This window comes from Serinus canaria, chromosome 1A (assembly GCF_022539315.1).
Source record: "Serinus canaria isolate serCan28SL12 chromosome 1A, serCan2020, whole genome shotgun sequence".
Classification (NCBI taxonomy): domain Eukaryota; kingdom Metazoa; phylum Chordata; class Aves; order Passeriformes; family Fringillidae; genus Serinus; species Serinus canaria.
Window position 1 is genome coordinate 8,088,853 of NC_066314.1, and position 19,708 is coordinate 8,108,560.

The window sequence follows — 19,708 nt, forward strand, 5'->3', positions numbered from 1 at the left end:
GGGACTTTGCCACCTGCTCAGCCATAGCTATAGAAACACAACTTAATCTTCTCCACCACATTTCTTTTTCTAGCTAGGCCAGCATGGAGCCCAATTCCTTTCTAGTCATTTTTACCCCCCCACAACGTTGAGAAATATTTAATGTGGTAACTACAATGGCTTCCACTTCTTGGTTCCACTGGGAGATAATAGACTGGCAGGAAGGAGTTGCTGGTCTGGAGAGAAAAGAGAGGTCAGCCTGGAAAACGCAGATGGTCTTGTGTGCTGGGTGAGAAGTCATTGGCGTGGTTTGGGTGCCAGTGGCCTTTTTCACACATCTTCTTCTAACTCTAGGGGGGCAGTTCTGGAATTAATCCCCTTCTTGTCTCACCAGTGCAGCCAAAACCCTTATTTCACATACCATGTTAATAATTTTGACACTCAGTTCTGTGCTTAGTTTTCAAACCAGGACCTTGTGGAACTGTACCAGGAAGCTGTGAGATACTGAATTGATACAGCAATGCAGTGCCTGCACCTGTGCTGTGTGTACTCCACTTGCCCTATGCACACATTGCTATTCTTGATAGAAGGGTTTATTATCTGCCTGTGAATCAGTTCTTGAATTGCCTCAGCCTTTGGACAGTCTCATAAAAGAAAGGTGATCCTGTTTTCAGTCAGATTTTAATAGTAAAGTGGTTACTTTGTAAGCACCTTGGGTAGACACTGCCCTTATCAGAAGAGTCTTTGGGAAGATAAGATCACTAGAGAGTAGAAAAAGTCATTTGATGGTTTTCAGACATCCAGGTTTAAGTGGAAGGGTGTTAGACATTGAGCAAGACCTTCAGTGTGTGATTCAGTTCAGTTATCATTTGTCCATTAACTGCTAAAGGAAGTAGTAGAAAAAATAGGGTTGAAGGAGACATGAGCGAGTCATATGGTTTAGTTTGTATTTCAAAGGATGGATAACTTCAGCTTTGGATTAGATTGCACAGAGCTGTGTTCAGTCAAGCTTCAAATGTCTGCAAAGATGGAGAATCCACCTTCTCTGAGTTCCTGTTCCAGTGTTGACAATCCTTTTAGGGAATGAAACCTCAGAACTGCCTCAAGACTGAGATTGCCTCATCATCTTAGGGGACAAATGACTACTGGGGAAAAGGAAATGAGAAATAGTGTTTTACATCCTACCTTTTGAATACTGGTCTTCTGGGTATGGAAACAAACTGGGTAACCATCTAAAAATCTTTCCTTACTTCAGTGAAATACTGATTCAGCTTTGCCCACTGTGTCCTCACTTTGTCCTCACAAGACAAAGGAAAGTGATTGTGATTTTAAACTAAAGTGGAAGTATTTCTGTGTTGAATGGATTAGGTGATGCCTGAATTCTTGGTTTCTTTTTCAGTATGGCTGTTTTAGATTCCAGGTACTGTCATGATAACACCCTTCACAAAGCAACTTAAAAATAGACCAGCAAAACAACTATTGCACCAAATATAAATTGATTTCTGCTGTGACACAAACAGAAAGCTTTTTGAGGGTCTGAATAGATAGCAGCATGTTGTAACCTTTGAAAATGGTAAAAATGATGATTAGAGGACACAGGACTGTTAAATCCTTGATGGCCTGCTGTTTGAACCCACACTGGCAGTGTATTTTTCCTTACACAGCTCTGTGAAATTCTTTATAGAAAATGAAACTGTGATTGCTTGTAATTTTCTGTAGTTTGCAGAGGCACTTAAATTTAACAAATAAAACACTGGAAGAAGTGAATGTGAGCCATGGATCTCACTGCAGGAGTTACAACTCTGTTGTCCCTGTGGAGAAGGCTGGCTGTGTGACTAAGGGGATGTGGGTACTGGTCCTGACTGCTTGTGTAACCTTATCCAAGGGATGGTAGCATTAAAAAAAATCCAGTTAACTCCTAAACAAGGAGAATAGAGACATTAAAGCTTTTGAACTGCTTGGATGCTGTGATGATGAGTACCTGAGGGAAACCCATCAAGAAGAACAGGTCCCCATTGAGCCAGTGACTTGTGTAAGCTCACAAGTGGGATTTTTTATAGAGGCTGTGCTGATTCTCTGTCACATATACTCCAAATTTAAATGAAATCAAATGTTTAAAAAAAAGAGGAAGAAAGCAAATGTGTTCAGCCTAACAATAAAATTACTGGGTTATTGGGCCAACAGAGATCACTGCTCTGCAGACTGCACATTCATATGTGTATCACTTAACACTTTGGCTGTACAAAATGTTGATCCAAAATTAGTTGGACAATGAGTTAAAAAAACCCTTCTCCAATAGACTGCAAGCATATAGTCATGAATTATTGAATCAGTTTGTTGGAAGTGGAAATTAAAACCCTTCCGGCATGTCTTTCCCTGTAGTGCAGTTTATACATTAAATTCTGCAGACTGTGCTGTACAGAGTTCACTGACAGTGCATCAAATAATGAGGCCATACGTTGATGAAAGGAATTTTAGGGAAATATGCCATTGGATATACAGCAAACAGATTTGATCAAAGCTCAGCTGCCCTATGAAGTACACATTTTTTAACCATTGCTAAACTGTATTAGCCTGAATTCTTTTGACAGTTATGATTTTACTTTTACACAGCTGACAGTAAACTAAATAGTACTGGCATTTAAGGAAACATCCTATCAGGATTTGTAAAATAGAAATAATAATAAAAATGTTTAACTATATTAAGATGCCAACTACAACATGCAGTTGCCTCAACTTAACATTTGTAACATTCTGTTTTTATCTGAGAGTCTCACAGACTTTAGATACAGCTGTGAGTGCCTGCAAGCATTTACACAAAATTGCAAACTATTTGGCAATACATTAATGCTTACATCAGATAATCTAGCTACTAATTTTAGTACAATAAAACATTGGCTGCGAAATGAAATTTACATTTTAAATATTTATGTAATTGTAAATCTTTGTTCCCTTATTTCTTTCTGCTTTGGGGAGGGTTTGTTTTGGGGTTGTTTTGGTTGAGTTTTTGATTTAGTAGTGTCTGCTGGGCTGTGATTGTGTGCATGATGTGCAGGTTGTTTGCCTGCACACAGAGTTGGCTGCCTGGTGATGCCTCAGATGTATGTATGGCTGAAATGTCTAACATATTGCTGTGTAGTGTGCAATTAATGGAGCCATACAGCACTGGGAGCTGGCTGAGGTCTGGATTACTTGGATCAAGGACGTGAGAGCCCCACCTACTCGCATCTGTAGATGTATCCATGCAGACACTCTCTTGTCTGTTCCCTTTCAGAGTGTGCACTTTCTCCACCTTGCTGCTGTATCCTGCAGAGCTGTAAGTCTGGATTTGATATATCACAGATTTCACCAGAGTGCTGCACTACCTTCCATCAAGCTGGGTTTTTTACAAATGTACAAAAGTCATGGTAGGGCAAGTTCAAGTAACTAATCTGTAGAATACCCCATTGCTAGTAGTTACTGGTAATGTCCAAAAAGTCAGCCAGTTCAGACTTCTGGTCCGTGCTAGAGATCTGGTGCTTCACTCCTGCATATACTGGAAGGTCTCCTATGAAAGGAAGTAGCAGAGAATGGTTTTTCCATAGCAAAACACTGGCAGGAATTCCTGGAGGTGAAAATGAGACTGTAATCCTTCCTTTGTGTTGGCCAATGTAGGTTTATGTTTCTTCCAGCAGAATGGTGGTTGCAGGGTCAGTGGTTTGGGTGGCTTGACAGTGCTGCCTGGGGTTAATTCAGGCTGCAGCAGGACAAATGCAATCTGATAGAGTTCAAATGCTCAGGCAGGTCTCCCCAAAATGAGCATTTCTTTTCTCTGATGGCCATTGTGACATTTTTCTGGCTTTCCGGTGTTTTCTCAAGAGCAGGCCAAGGCTGTTCCACCGGCAAAGCTTCCTGCAAGTGTTGTCTCCCTGTCTCCTTCACTCAGAGCTGAGCCAAACCACCCCAAGTGCTGCAGGTGGTGACAGACATTTCAGAGGAAAATTCTCTGTCTCTCTTTGAAACCCTTCAGACGTCACAGTACTTGGCAGAAAGTGGTTTTCCATCTAGTCTACCTTTTCATTAATGTCTCTAGGAATTTTCATGCTACTGCCTTTTTCTTTTCTTGGATACCAGAGTTACAAAACTCATCTTAGAATCACTTTTCATAGCGTTAGTGGTTTTTTTGGTCTGCTGGGGAAACATGCTGTACTTAAAATAATGTAACAGTGAGGTTTGGCTTAGGGCTCCTTTTGATTCTTACGTGTTGCTAAATCGTGCCTTACACTGCTTTCTCCTTTGGCTTGTGTTTAGGTTTTGTTGTTTGGGGTTTTTTTTCTTTTTTTTTTTTTTTTTTTGGATGATCAGACTTGTAGGGCATTCTCATGTCCTTCTAAATAAAGAGCCTATGGAAAACTGTTATTATGGACGTAGTACCTGAAGTCATAGTTCCTTCCCCAAAGAAAACAAGAGGAAACAGAACACATAAGAGATACATATGCATCTAACTTTAGAATGAAAGGCATGTTGATATTTCTGTGTGAAGATCCCAGCTTCACATCTGACTGGTGGGACATTTTATTTATGTGCCTACCTCCTTTTAGAAATATCATTTTCAGATGACAGATTGCTTATTATCCCATCCTTTTTCTTGAACAATAGATACTGTATTTGAGAAATAGACTGTAGAAGGTAAAAAGCTATGAGTGGTTATTTTGTTTGGGTTTTTTTTTTTTTTTTGGGTGGGGTTTTTTTGTTTGGTTGGTATTTTTTTTGAGGAGACACAATATACAAATAATTAGGGTTAGAGAATAGCATTTAATCTATCATCACTCTTGGATTTATGTGTTACATGTCTGAAAGATATAATGCCACAGATAAAATTTCTCAGAATCATTGATTATAATGATACATAGCATGTCTGTGTGCATGGCTGTCTGTCTGCCACCTTCTGAAAAGATTACTTCTGTGTCTGTGTGAAATCTTTGGGTGTAATCCTGACCTCCCTGACATTGACCTGAAAAATATCCTGGTATCTTTTGAGGATGAAGTGCTCATTTCCTATGTGTATAATTTTAGGTGCCCAACAGTCAATTTCATGGTCAGATAAGCTCCTCAGAGCAATGTGACATGGACCATTCTGTAAAGTTTCTACCATTTCTACCAGTGTTTAGCTCCAAACAGACTATGTGCCTGTTAGAAATGCTTCTACCAGCAGATTCCCTTCAGAAAGATGCTGAAAAGTATGAAAAAGTAGACAAATTAAGGGAATTCCTTCCTTCTTTCTTTTCACTTCCTTCGTCACCATTTTTACTTGATCTTGAGTTCATCTCAACAAAAAATCTAGTGTAATCCTCAAATGTATTTTCTCTCTCTATTGGAGAGCTTTATTTATTATCAGATGGTTCTCTACAATAAGATTTTTTGCTGACTCTCTTCCCTCAATTACATCCTCATTGTCTTTCAGACCCTTCATTTTTCTTTGCTCTATTTGGTTCTTCTCAAGTGGGAATCACAGCAGTCATTTTTCTTGCCAAGTTATTGGTGTTGAATGGGTGGTGTGTAAATCCTGTGAGGAGCTCAGTAAAAGTTAAAGCCTTTATAGTTTTGCAAAGCTCATTGTAAGCTGGGTTATGCTTCTTAGGAGTCTGCTAATTGTTTGGGTATTTAACAATAGCAAAGACTGCTCCATGGCAAAACCTCTTCTAAACCAGGTACACTAACCCCGGTGATTTTTACAACACAAAATGGAAAAAAAAATCATTTACTGCAGGCTCACATAATGTTTTTTGATTGTCTTTTTATTCAATAATTTCTCCTGGTGTTGGGAAGTGATGTAATGCTGATCTGGGGTTTGTGTAAAGAGCAGTATTTTTCTGAATCCTGAAAGAGAACATTTTCTATAAACAGCACAAAACCTACTTAATAAGTAGGAGAATAGTGATGAATAATACTGTTTACCAGTTCTTGGAAGGAGTTAGCTTTAACTGAGATTTCACAATGAAGAGAAAGGCATCTTCTGCCAAATAATAAACAGACCATCTAAGGGGTACAAGAACATAGTTTCATTGTGCTCTGGATAAATGTCATCTTTGTTATTGCAGAACTAAGTTAAGAATGTTAAGTAAGTCTAAAGATGTAATTTTATTTTTAGTCTATTTGATTTTCTAAGTTACTAATCTGAGCCATGTATGCTTACAGTTTTCCCTCTTATTAACAAGACAATTCAATATCCAGTTCATGATTACAGTACAGTTTTGAACCACACAGTAGACAACCACAGTAATTTTTCTTTTGGAATTTGTATGATAATTTCAAGGTGAGATATCTACATAATGCATTGGACATGCATATTTGCATACTTGTAGTTAAAATAATGTACTTTAAATATGTGTGCATATACATTTTCTACTTATAATAGTAGAAAATAATCAATTGAAATAAACAGATATTTATTTATCTCTTAATAAAGACATGATAAAGACATAATATACCTTTCAATAAATATGAATTGTAGGTGGGGTAATTTTTTGTTTATTCTTGTAGCTGATTAGTTTTAAATCTTTTAAAGCAATATGTTTTTCTGAAAGGCCAATAGCATGTTATTTTGTTGATGTCTGGAAGGGACATCTTTTTCTCTCTTCTGACTCCATAGACCAAAATAAAATAGAACCCCAAGATGTCAAACAAGGATAGATGAGGAGAAGAATGAAAAACTTTCATCAGTGATAGAAAATTACATATAGAAGCTACATGGCCTAGGCAACTTATTCATTAGGTTTATAATGAATTTATAAGCTGATAGTGACTAGGTTGCTCTAGATTTTCAGTTGTCACAATCTGCAACATTGCTGTTAGATTCACTAAAACTGAGCCATAACTCTTTATTGGAATATAAAATTCTGAATTTTAAAATGGCCGTGGAAAACTAGTACTGGAAACAGGTTTTAAATTATCTTCCAGTTCCACAAAGGCTTTTTTAACAGAAATAACTGAGATTTTGATGAATACAGTATAAAAAGTGTGTGTTTGCAGATGGGTCAAAGTCGTTTCAGCTCTGGACTTCGTGACGCCAGGAGAAGTGGGAAACTGCACAGTATTTGTGAATGCAAGATTTTGCATTTAGATAGGTTTGAGCTGAACGATCTGAAAAAGCTCCCATAAGCACAGAGCTCCTTACTGTCTGTGTGTTTGAGAAGGCTGAAGAGCTCTGTTTATTGCCACAAAGGGCCTGGAATAAATTATGTTTAGCAAATTGGCTCCAGGTTTTCTTGTTTCAGACAGTAGCTGTGGAGCAATCTGTTTTATAGGCTCCACTAGATGTGACCGATTGCGGGGAGGTGACACCTCGTTTTGGGACGTGCCATGGCACATGTGCCAGTCAGGTCTGGCCCCTCTCTCTGTCAGGATGGCAGCACACTTGCAGCTCCACTTTCTGTCTTCTGGCACTTTAACCCACATCCCAATTTATGGGTCCCGCTGGGAGGTCTGAGCAGGATGGAGCCAGGCTGCTCAGCCCCTCTCAGCCTTGTGCCTCCCGCCCCTGAGTGGGGCAAATAAAAGCTCCTTTATTCTGCTGGAAATGCCCCCGTTTCAGCGAGGTGTATGCATGGCTTCCTTCCCTGGTCGGTCTTGCAGGTGATAATTAACACAGCGCAGTGCTATTTCCTAGCTGAAGCCAAGGTGGGGAAGCAGCTTTAGCCTCAGTATTTTTCTTTTTAGACTCTTTTTCCTCATTTATTTTGGATCTGTTCATGGTGAGGAAGTTTTAGAAGGTGTTGGTCCTTAGCTGAAGTATCAAAGAGCTAAACAAACCAGTAATTTTTTCCTTCTCTGACCAAATTTGTCTTACTTTTGAAGGAAGAAAGGAATAGGGAAGTCAAATTTGCTTTTAGGTTTTATATTTTATTTCTGCTCATGGGACTGTTTTCTTCTGATCAGTGTGACTGTGGGTCTTTTCAGTACAGGACACTGATAGACATTGCATGTGTTACAGAGAGGAAGGATATTTCCTGAAGATTAATGGCAAGTTAGTTGGCCTGAAGTTCATTAACCTGAGCTATTCTGTTGGAAGGACTCTATGTGGAAGCTGGAATTGTATTAGAGGATCATCATAAACTAAAAATATATGTGACAATCTGGCCAGATTGCAATGAATCTAAAGACAGGACAGGGTTGGCTCGAGCTCACAGACCAGCTGCCTCCAGTGTAAACTAACCGCCTTGTGAAAGCAAATGGTTTTTCACAGACATTATTCAAATAAAAGGGAAATGGGGGAAAAAAAAAACAACCAAAAAAACCCAAAAGTTCCCATTAGCAAAAAATGCCTAAATGAAAAAGTGGGGTTGTGAGCTATGGGCAAAGGCCTGAGTTTGGTGCTGATTCTCAATCAATTCAGCAATGACAGTGCATTGACACAACTGGTTTTTTAGTCAAATTTAGTCTTGATTCTTTGCAGTAATTTGCCTCAAGAAAATGAGCCCCAAATCCTTTGGTGAATTCCCTGTTGGCTGAGGCCCAGACCTTCAGGCCATGACTTCTCAACATACTTGCAGTGAGACTGGCTCCTACTTAATTGCTTCTTTTTGAAGTATGGTTTGTCACTATCATCCTGCTGAAGATGAACAGGGCTGGTGTCTCATCTTCATATATTCTTCCCCCTCCTCCCCCTCCCCTTCTTTTCCCCTTCTTCCCCCTAAATAGATTTTTTAAAGGCAATTTAACCCTACCATAGTCTAATCCACATCTGTCCTTAGTGGTCCACCCTCCAATAGATGTGTTGGCACAGAAGTAAAGGCCTTCTCTTTGGATCACATCCTGTAATAAAGGGAAGAGAAAAGATGAAACAGGCATTTCATCTTTGTCTGTTTTCTCTCCATGTCATCTCATGAACATGCACTCCCCTTGGCCAAGACCAGTGCATTCAGACACAATGTGAGTGTTGAAGAGGGGACTGAGAAGAAAGAAGCTCAGTGTTCTGCAATAGGAGCTATGCTTTGGGCATTTTACAAATTATTTCCCTTTTTCTATTTCGCCATCATCCTCTTGCACACTTCCTTGTCTTTTACTATTGACAGAAGATCTGGAGGCTCAGAAAGCCCAAGTTTCATCTGAGTGAGGTTTCCTCTGTCAGAGAGAACTGTTTCCATCTTTTCATGCCAGGAAGGATGAACTGCCTGCATCAGGAGGTGCTGAATTGGTTCTGGGTGCTGGTGTAGCTGAGAGTTGCCCGACCCAGTGCTGCAGGAGCTTGAATGCCAGACCAGGGGCCACAAGCTGTGCTGCATCTCTCATGGGCTTGTAAGGAACCTCTCCTTTGATGTCTGTGCTAGTGCTGGCTGATGTGGGCACTAGGACTGCTCTTTTAATCAGGCAGTTCCAGTACCTTTCAGAAAAGAATTTTCATGGCCAGTCATGAGCCATTAATCTCTTGACTAACCATAACATTTCTTTACTCCTTGGTTTTACAGCATTACTCAAACACTGATATTTGTCATTTCACCAGCTGTCTCCCTTGACCTCTAGCATCATGCACTTGCAGGAGGAAGGATCTGGTCTTACAAGTATTTTCATACTCTGATGTCTGTGATTTATTAACCATCAAGTTTTGCCTTCAGAAGTCAAGAAGCCATTTAAAATAATTTCATGTGCAAAAGTGGAGTTATTGGGCAGAAGGGATCCTTGATAGCTGGATACAAAGGACACCAGGATTGCTGTTCCTCTTTTCTTTTCAACTACTGCATAGTGTGACCTTGAGGAAATAGGTTCACTGCAGCTTTATGGTTCTGTTTTTGCATAGGGAAAATAAGGACAGTGATAATTGCTTTCATTTGTAATACACTTCAAGATTTATGGAATATGAATGACACTTATTAAGTGAAAAGTGCTGCAAAGCTGGCTTAGTTGCACACTGTGCTAGCAAAATCTCCTATCAGCCTATTGACCCCAGCCTGAAACACTCATTAAAGTTTATAGGACATTTTGGTGGATGAGTTGCACTTCTTCTGCTGGAAATATCATACTGAAAGCACTTTTAAATACATCATCTGCATTGACTCTTTTTTTTTTCCTGTTAAAACTAAACACAACTGCTTGTTCCATCCAGTTTTCTTAGTTTATTTATGAAAGTTTTGATGGGTATGTACTCATTGTTAACTCTGCTTGTACCCCCATGGCATCTGAGACATTACAGTTCGTTCTAGTCATAGCATAAACATAAAATTGCTGTTGTACTGAGATAAAAAGAGTTATAAAACATTAAGATATCCAGTGGACTGGTGTGAACTAACAAGTTGCATGGTCACTTTTGAATGGTAAATGTTCTTTTTGTGGATAGTGCATTAATTTATTTTGTGCTTGAACTTTAGCTGTGCTAGACACTGGTGTTTGAAAAATTTACATATTTTTCCAATGTCAAAATGTGTAAATTTAGTATTAAAGAAACAAAACATTTTTCTTGTGCTGGAGAAAAAAAATACTTTTGTAGCAAAGAAATTAAATTAGCTGCTCTTTAAAGATAGGTCTGGCTTGCTTACAGAATTATTATTTATACAGTAATGCAGGTCTACAGATGTTTTCCTTTCTTTCTTCCAGATAAAACTTGGGTTGTTTGAAAAGTGGGGAGATACCTCACTGTAGTGCAAAAGAAGATAGAGAAGAAGAGAGCAGAATGAGAGCTTTGCAAGTGCCACATGCCTGCAGCCTGCTGTCTTTAGTGATGCTGTTCCTTCCAGTCACTGGAACGTCAAAACAAAATATCCCAAGACTGAAGCTTTCCTATAAAGGTAAACTTTTCAGTATTTTTTTCTGATTCTGCTGCTTTTGTTTTGATGTGATGTTGCCAGCAGTTCATTTGTATTACTTACCAGGAAAGCAAAACACAGTTCCAGAAATACGTAATAGAAGCCTTAAGGATGGATAAATTCTGCCTAGGGATGGTATCAAATTCTAAGGGGGGTTGGTCATGTAGAGGCACATGTTTCTGAAATATAATTGTCTTTTTAAACTATTATTTCTGTTTGCTCCAAGAGGATATTAACAGACTACAAAAATTAGAGGGGAATGGTACTTGAAACACTCCAAGGCACATTGGAGACATTTCCATGTGGCTGGTGGGGATATGTGAGACATGGAGGACATTCACACCTTCCTAGCGCATCAGAGAAAGTTGAGAGAGCTGCCTCAAGTGTTTCAAGGGGGCTGACATTTAATTTGGTAATTCTTTTTCTATCACTATGTTGGTATGTTTAACTCTGCATATGTGGTTTTCTTTGTCCTTGCTTCTTTGGGTCACAAAAGCATGTGATCCAAAGAATTTGGAATTTCTTAGTCTTGTACGTAGTTCTTGTTGATAATGGTACCATCTGGGGAGTTTCAGCACAGACATATTTATGTATTAATGGACAATTTTTAAAAAAAGGGTGGATTTTCTCATTCCTTTGAATGCAGAGTACACCTCCATAGGCACAGAGATGTGCAACTGATGCTGTCTTTAGCTAAAACAAATGCTCTCCAGTTAGTTATGTTACGACTATGTCAGCACCCTGCCCTTATGGGAGCTATTTCTGCTCTGTTTTTTAAACTTATGTCTTCCTATGCCTCGCAGAATTGCACTCAGGATGGTGTGATGGGGCAGGCTGTAAAGCCTTCATCAGGGCTTATGATATGTTTATCATGAGTTTAACACCCAGAGGAATTTATTGAGTAAGCAGAATGACATGCTATTTATTTACAAGCTTCTCTTTTGCTAGATTTGCATGCCACTGTGCATGCTATTGCACTGTGCATAGATTTGTTTGGATGTGTTTGTGTGAGAGAGACGGAGGAAGTGAGATCAAGGGATCTTGACAACATTTTTATAAATTCAGGAAACAGTTGCACTCACTGAAGCCAATGAATACAGAAACTGAAAGACATGACATGAGTTATGAAAGTTAGCAGTAAAACCCTCCTAACATAAAGCCAGCCTGCTCACAGCTAGGCCTTTTGAGATAATTCCCAAAAGCAGCATATACCATATGGCAGTGGCCTTTATTGTGGATTTGACACTCACGATTAGTGAATTCCTCTCAACTTCAAAAGCAGATAGCCTTTGGCAAAATCCTGATGGATGCATTTGGCAGGTAAAGAGGGGGAGAAAGAAAAGTTATTGAGGTCAACACAAGGGAAAAAGAAATGGCTGAAATCTTAGTTTAAAATAGTGGCAGAGACCTGCTGGGAGCAGTTGGGAAAATGCCTGAGCTCGTTTAAAAAAGACAATGAGCAGATGATTGATATTTAGGCCCTGACCCAAACTTTTATTAGCAACTTTATAAACCTTTCAGTTTGGCTTGAGGGATACCGTTTCCTGTCCAAACTTATCCACCTATATCCCTGTAGGGGGGGAAAATCAACAACAGATACAGATGCAAAATAGCACATAAATCTTAATTTGGAAAGCTGTGATGGAGCTGAAAAGCCAGAAAAAAGAGAATTATGAGAATTTATTGTGCCTTGTCTTACTTTTTTGGGAGGGTGGAAGGTGTGTATTTTTCCACATGGAGCAAGAAAATATTCACTGTTGTTTTTTCCCACTGATGTATTGTAAATGATACCAATATGGCTTATCATAATTAAACCATATTTTTGTTGTTGATAACAGGATGTCAGATGTACTGAATTTTTAATAAAGTTGTCAGAATTAAGTCTACCTTCCTTCCCCCAAGTGTTTCAGACAAAATAATTCCATGGTTTCTGTGAGTAAGATGTAGGAGAATAGAACTGCCTTGCCAGTTCTCATAAAATTGTTAGTCATATCACTGACAAGTCCTGGCATCTCTGTTCTTTGGAATTAAGACTTGAAATATCATCAGAAGGAGAATACAGGGTTCTTTCCCTTTGTGGAAAACAGATGAAAAATGGCTGCACCAGGCAGCTCCAAAAACCTGCTCACATGCGTGTCTTTGAAGGGAAGGTTTCATTCCCTTCAAGGTGCAGTGTGTTTATGGCATAGCTCTTCCCAGAAGAGCTGAGCATTTGCTGGGGCAGGAGAGCTGAAAGTAAGCAAGATTTTGCTCTGCAGTTACTGAATCTCCCAGCTGCATCAGTCAGTGGTGGATGGGGAAGAGGGAGAGGGTGGGGTGGTTAAAGATACGTCAGGATAACTGCAGGAGTGCTTCAAGAAACCACAGCATGTCACAGCTCCTTTGTGTTCAGACAGCAATTAAAATTTTCAGTCTTCTCTTAATGGCAGTTTCAGGTTTTCATCTTCTCTGGGTTTTCATCTTAAGAACTGGGAATCTGTGCTGGAAATGCTAAGATATTCCAGTGAGTGATGTGGGGATCAATGCAATGTCATACGATGGATTTCCTTTATTGTGTGCACGTCTTAAAATGTGTTCTAAAAAATCATGCACCTATAAAACTAAAACTACACACAATTCAATTGAAATATATTGTAATACAGAATTAAACTAATATATTCTCCACCTGTGTTAATATCATACACTATGATCTTTAATCACATATCTCATCCTTTATTCCCACATTTTCCTGATTCATTAGTTGAAAATTTCTCTTCTTCACTTAGACTTAACTTCTAGATAGTAATCATGTCATTACTATCCTAGAAATTCTCACTGCTCTTGTGATGTTTTTAGGGTGCTCTCACTGCATAGACCTTACTTAATCTATGTATCTTAGATACTTCTACAAGTTTGAGGTGCTATTATTACTACTATTATAGATTTAATATATGGAGGAGGTAACAAACTGTCTTCTAATAGAAGATTGACATCTTTAGAAAACCAGGGGATGATTTTTGAGTAATATTCCTTATTTAATATTATTTGTCTAGCACTGCATTCAGTCTTAGAGAAACAGTGTGTATTTATAACTCATTTTCATGCAGCTGGAGATAACCTGTGACCTTCATCCAAACTGTAGAACTCCTAAAGCACAGAAGTGACATTCAGCTTCCCTAAGCAGCACATCCTCGTTGTCTGCTGCCTCATTTAACATCCTCATTCCAACCTCTAGAGCAGATGCAGAAGGTTTTCATATACCAGTCTCATTCATTAATGTCATTTTCAGGACAGCATCACTTACTAAAGAATGGAAGGGTCTCTGTCCTAATTCATATATGTTTAATTCATACCATGTAGAGAGTCTTGTTTCTGTGTATCTTCTTAGTAATAATATTTTTCAATTAATTGAGAGGTGCTTGCATACATATTTTCTGAGTGTTTCTCTAGGTTCTACTTTATAAGGAAGGGTAGAGCACAGCCAAAAAAGAAGGTTGATTGCCTTCTAAGGAAAACAGAACAAAAACTGAACATTTTTCAATTTGTGGCTATCCTGAAATTTCCCTGCAGAAAAACAGATTCCTAATTGCAAATTTAGCCCTATTGATTTGATTTACTTTGCTGCTTTTCATGGACATCTTAGTGTAGTCTTTGTTCTCAGTGTACGCATTTATTTTACAAAAGTGTGCACCCTTGTTTATTGGCTGAGGGGGGATGCCCCAGCCCAGATTTGGATGTTGTCACCAGTGACATCCACAAATATATATCATTCCTGTGTGGGAATGTGGCCATGCCCCAGAGCAAGCCTTGCTTGCTGTGAACGGTGGTGACATCAGAGGGCCAGGAATCCTGCATTGTGACACAATACATAGGGAAAAGCACGCCTGAAGGTAACCTTTGGCTTTTAAAACAGGATTTACCTAGTGCTGTTAAAAACAACTATGGTAGTAATTTAAATCTAATAAACGAGGGCATTATTCTCAGCTGATTGGTTTTTCTCCACATTGAATGAATGAAGATGCAGTCTCACTCCCACTGAAGTCATGGCAAGTGTTTGGCCACTTAAGTAAATTGAAGCAAGATCAAATTCAGAGTCCTCACTTTTTTCATCTTATATAAGTAAACTAAAGACAGGCAGTTCTTTCTCCTCTGCTGAAGATGACAGTGCTAAATCATCAGCTCCACATGGAAATTAGCCACGCTTAAGGATTGTTTAGTTTCAGGCAGTGTTTTGCACGCAAGATTTTCTTCCCCCTAAGAGTGATCCATTCTTTAAACATGGTGAAAAAGCAAACAGAGAACATTTTGGTGCCAGGAATTCTTTTGAAAATTTGACTGGATGAGTACACTTGCTTAATGTTCAAAAATGGTCCTTTGAACATGCTGCTTTACAATGTCAGGCATTCTGTTCTCTATATTGTTTTTGCTTTAAACCTGTTTCATTTTATAACTGATGAGATGCTTGATTGTTGCATCAGAGCAGTTAGTTTGCTAAGTTTCAGTACAGCTGGCTTATTTCCATGTCATGCATCATTTAATTATCCATATAAAACATAGTTAAAACTGCACAGCTCCTTGAGCCTCACTTAAACTGTCTGTGACACTGCAGTAATCCCAGTGCCCTGATGGGGTGTTGCACAGCTATGACTGGTTGGAATGTGGTAAACTTGTGATATATAAGAGCCTAGAAATGAGTTTGCATTTTGCAGCTGTGCTTGCTCTGCTAGAAGAAGTAGAACCAGAGAAAACCCTGCTCCTGTGGTAGTATCAGCAGCTGTAAATTTGAGTGCTTATGAAAATCAAAGAAAATATGCTGAGTGAAGTGGTGTTTTCCTCTTGTTTTTTATTTAATTAATTTTTGATGGTTTGTTATTTCTCAGAAAAATCTATCTCAGATTACTTTGTGGAAAAATATGAAGTGTTTATGTGAGAGTGAAGACCTGACTACTGGAAGATTGTATAGTTACGCAAAATACTTTGCCTGTTTTGTCTCAAAAATGCTTTCTGGAGGCAGTGATCATTGAGACTTAAATTATACCCTAGTTTGTCGATGGATGGGCACTGCTGTCCATGCAAGGAAAGTCTCTTGTATATGCAGTAAACTAAATATAAATGTGAAGACATTTAGTAATAGGAAAACCAGAAAATTTCTATTCTGGTTTTCCTATTACATTCCTATTCCTATTACATTTTTTTCTTTTTTTAAGCTAGTGAACCTGAAGGTCAGATCAAACTATATGTTGCATTTTCTGTCATATAATTATCATATATATATAATGTCCTGGAGAGCAGCTTCCAGTCACTGACATCAACAGTTTACATAGCAGTTGAACTAAGAATAACCTTGGAGAACTAACCCATATCAACCTCTTAAGTGTAAACTATAGCTCACAACAGTTCTTATGTTTTCATAGTCACAGAAGGGCCTCAATTGGATAAAAGAAGAATTGTGCTCAAAAAATATAGAACTATTCTGCTGACTGTTCACTTTATTAAATTTTGAAAAATGAGAGGGAACAAAATTGAAAGAGTGATACTTGGCAAATAATTTTGCTCCCTTGTAAAAAGGAGGAAGCGACAACATCAAAACCAGTTTCCCTGGAAGAACAGGGGAAGATACATGATAAGTGGCATCAGCTCTGAAGAAGGTTCAAAACTCTTTCTTTGACTGCTTTACTAATGACATCTGTTAAGCAAATCCAATTCAAAGCAGTTTCAGCAATCCCATTATTGTTCTCATTCTGTGCACTAATGGGAGGGCGTGGTCCGCCTTACATCAGTCAGTCTAGCAGTGGACATCTGTGGTCACTGTTCAGGTTCTCAAGTCACATCCTGTTTCCCTTTCCTCCCTCCCCATTTCAGCAGTTCCACTGATAGATGAGAACCCCAAAGAAGAGCTGAGGAGTATAATCTCTCCTGTACTCACAGTTCTTTGGAGATAAATGCACAAAGAGATAACAGAAAAACAAAGAAGTTCCTGTATCAGTCAGAGAGATTGCTGACTCTGTTTCAGGGAGACAATTGTGAAGATGGTGGGAGTGACAAAGGTACATCGTAGCACAAATTTGAAAAACAGACATTTTACTTTCTGCAAATCCTGGCTATACCAGAATTTTGCACAGTGTTGAACCATAGAGTTTGAGAGCTAAGAGGCTATTGAAGACATGAGAATTTTTTAGTTAAGTTATTTGACCTTTTTAGGAGGCTTTTAAATCTTCCTGTGCATCATCCAAGCAACCAGAATTGCTTTAAGAATTGAAAGATTTCTCACTAAATCTGTAACTGAGCATTACCCTACATGCCATCCTGCGCCATAAGTAATAAGTATAAATACTAATGCTAAAAAAATGTCCCCCACCAGTATTAAATACAAGCCTTCACTTGTATACTGATAACATCAATGCGTCATGTCACCATAATTTATATTTCACAAGAGATGTGTGTGAGGGCATTGCGCCTGCTTTGCCAAGGGAAGCTCTGGGGTTCCTGAGTGGTGGGTCTGCACTTGGTGTGTGTTGGGGCTTTGGGTGCCCAGGGACATGATGGGTTCCCTGAGCGGGCTGGGGAGGGCAGGCAGGGCTGGCCTGCGATGTGCTCTGGGTTCTGTGACAGCACAGGGGCCGTGTCACAATGGGGACAGCTATAAAAGGCCACAGCGGGTGCCGCAGCCCCAGTAGAGCCTGGGCAAGCGGTGAGTGCACAGCAGTGAGGAGCCAGGGCTGTGGGAAGGCAGGGGCTGGAGCAAGGCAGGGGCAGAAGCTCCGGTACCGGGCTGTGCGTTCTGTGCCCGCAGCCAGGGCCCAGCCCCCGGCGGCAGCGCCTGGCTGAGGGCGCGGTGCTTGCCAGGGCAGCGGTGCAGGCCTCGCCGCCCGCCAGCTGCTGGGGGCCCTCTCCTTCCTGCCGCCACATGCCTGCGGCTCCTGCCCCCACTGTGAGTCTCCATTCTAGCCCCACTGAACCCCTTCTGTGTGTCCTCCTGCAGACCATGGCTTTACTGCCATTGCTCTTCGTGCTCGTGCAAAGCCTGATCCAGTACCCCCAGCCGGCTGGGGATGGGCTGGATGAGGCCACGCACCGGTGAATGAAGGAGCGTCAGGAGCTGCTGGACCACGAGATGGCTCGGCTGCTGCAGGAGCTGGAGGAGCAGGACGAGGGCTGGGGAGCCATGCTCTTTGGTGCCCTGCAGCAGTGGCAGTTTTGGGTCCTTGCTGGAGTCCTGCTCCTCTTGGGCCTGTGGTTGAGCTGCAGGAGAAGGAGCCGTGAGGCCAGCAGCAGTGATAATTTAATGAAGGTAATTATTTAAATGAAGGTAATTATTATTATTTATTATTTAAATGAAGATAATTTAATTGAAGACAATGTAGATGGACGGGAAGAATACACAGATGTCAAGACGCAGGAAAACAGCGATGCCAGTGAAGAGAGAAGCAGTGATTGCACTGGGCAGGAAGACAGCAGTGATTGTAGGATTGAAGCAGGCCATATTGGTTTTGCTGCATCTGTGAAAGAAAGTAAGGAAGGTATACAAGAAGTTGGTAATAATAGGTACAAGCATGAAGAACAGGGTGATGTGAACGTGGAGGCAAAAAAGGAGGAGGATGAAAAAGAAAACAAAGAAGGTAATGTGGCTGCCAGTGAAAAAGAAGGCATTCATGGCAGCAAGGAAGAAAGCGGCTGTGTGGTAGACAGAGAAAAGACTGGAGATGCTGGGAATGAATAAGGCATCCTTTTAGTGGACCACATAGAGTGGCCTGTGGAGGACCTGGAGAGAGGTTGTTCAGTGATAGCTGAGCTGATGGAGAGCTTCAGGCGTGTCTTTGTGGACAGTGTGAGCAATAGCTTCTACCCAGTGCCTCAAGAAGCCATTGGGGTGGGCAGTGCCTTTGAGGGTTGGAGGCCCCATGACTGGGATGGGGTGTACCGTGTGCTGGTGCCACTGAATCCCCCACCAGGGCACGCCTTCCACCTAGAGCTGAACAGTGCAGGGAAGGTGGCAGCAAGGACCTTCAGCATCCGTGTGGAGCTGGTGTGCACGTGTGAGAAGGAGCAGCTGGGAAAGAATCCGCTGTGCTTCCTGCACCACTTGCAGAAGGAGCTGGGGTGGAAGCAGAAGCGCAGCCTCTTCAAGACACTCTGCACCAGCTCCTACCTGGATGTGGAAAAAACCTCCTGCTGGTTCTTCCAGCTGGTGAGAAGCTCGTGGCTGCAAGTGCCTCAGTGGCACTCCTGGCACGTGGTGTTTCAGCCCTGCAGTCGGTCCTGCCGGTTGCAGCTGAGCAAAGGCAGGAAGAGCCTGACAGTGGATATTCTCTTTGGGGTGCGCCAAGAGGACTCTGACATCTTTGTGGGCAGCCAGCTCACAGAGGCCCAGAAAAGCAGCTCCAGCATCTCTGTGAGCAGCCAGCCCACCAACATCATTTCAAGGACAGCATGGCCCCAGACGTATGCTGTGGCAGAGGCAAAATTCTTCCGGCACATTGCCAGGCAGCTGCCATGTGAGAGCTTGCACCTGAAATGCCTGCAGCTCTTCACCTGCATCCTGAGGGGCACAGGCTTTTCCAGCTCTACCTGGAAGACTGTGGTCATGCACATGCTGACCACAGTACCGCTGTCCCAGTGGCACAGGAGCGCATTTGCACGGCGGCTCTGGGAAGTCATGGCGTTCTTGGACCGCTGCCTGCAGCTGAAACGCCTGGAGCACTTTGTGCTAGGCAACGAGAGGCTTCCTACAGAGATCAGCTTGCCACCAGCAATGCGAAGGGTTGAGCCACCCAACCTCTTTGAGCACCTGGCCCGAGATCCGGCTGCCCACAGAGAGGCCCTGCAAGCTTATGGTCAGCTGTGATTTCACCCCTGGGTGCTGCTCTCCAGCCACTGAGAGGAGTTCCCTGCACAGAGCTGTGCTGGGGGGGGTCACACCCGATGGCAGCCACCTGAAATCCGCATAACTGGCACATTTGTCACTGGCAATC

General features: G+C 41.0%; 1 protein-coding gene and 1 pseudogene across 4 annotated transcripts in view; both read left to right on the top strand.

The window, feature by feature from the left end:
• SEMA3D (semaphorin 3D) overlaps positions 1–19,708 on the top strand; it is a 131,132-nt gene that overhangs the window by 30,939 nt on the left and 80,485 nt on the right. For 3 of the 4 annotated variants that reach the window (XM_009086870.4, XM_030238347.2, XM_030238346.2), the window contains one exon: positions 10,549–10,739. In XM_009086870.4, the coding sequence (XP_009085118.2) occupies positions 10,625–10,739 (115 nt within the window). In that variant the 5' untranslated portion in view covers positions 10,549–10,624. Of the gene's footprint in view, positions 1–3,278; positions 3,296–10,548; positions 10,740–19,708 lie in introns of those variants that run through there. The other variant, XM_050969951.1, reaches the window with a different exon arrangement.
• On the top strand, positions 17,834–19,614 carry LOC127059124 (inositol 1,4,5-trisphosphate receptor-interacting protein-like 1; annotated as a pseudogene).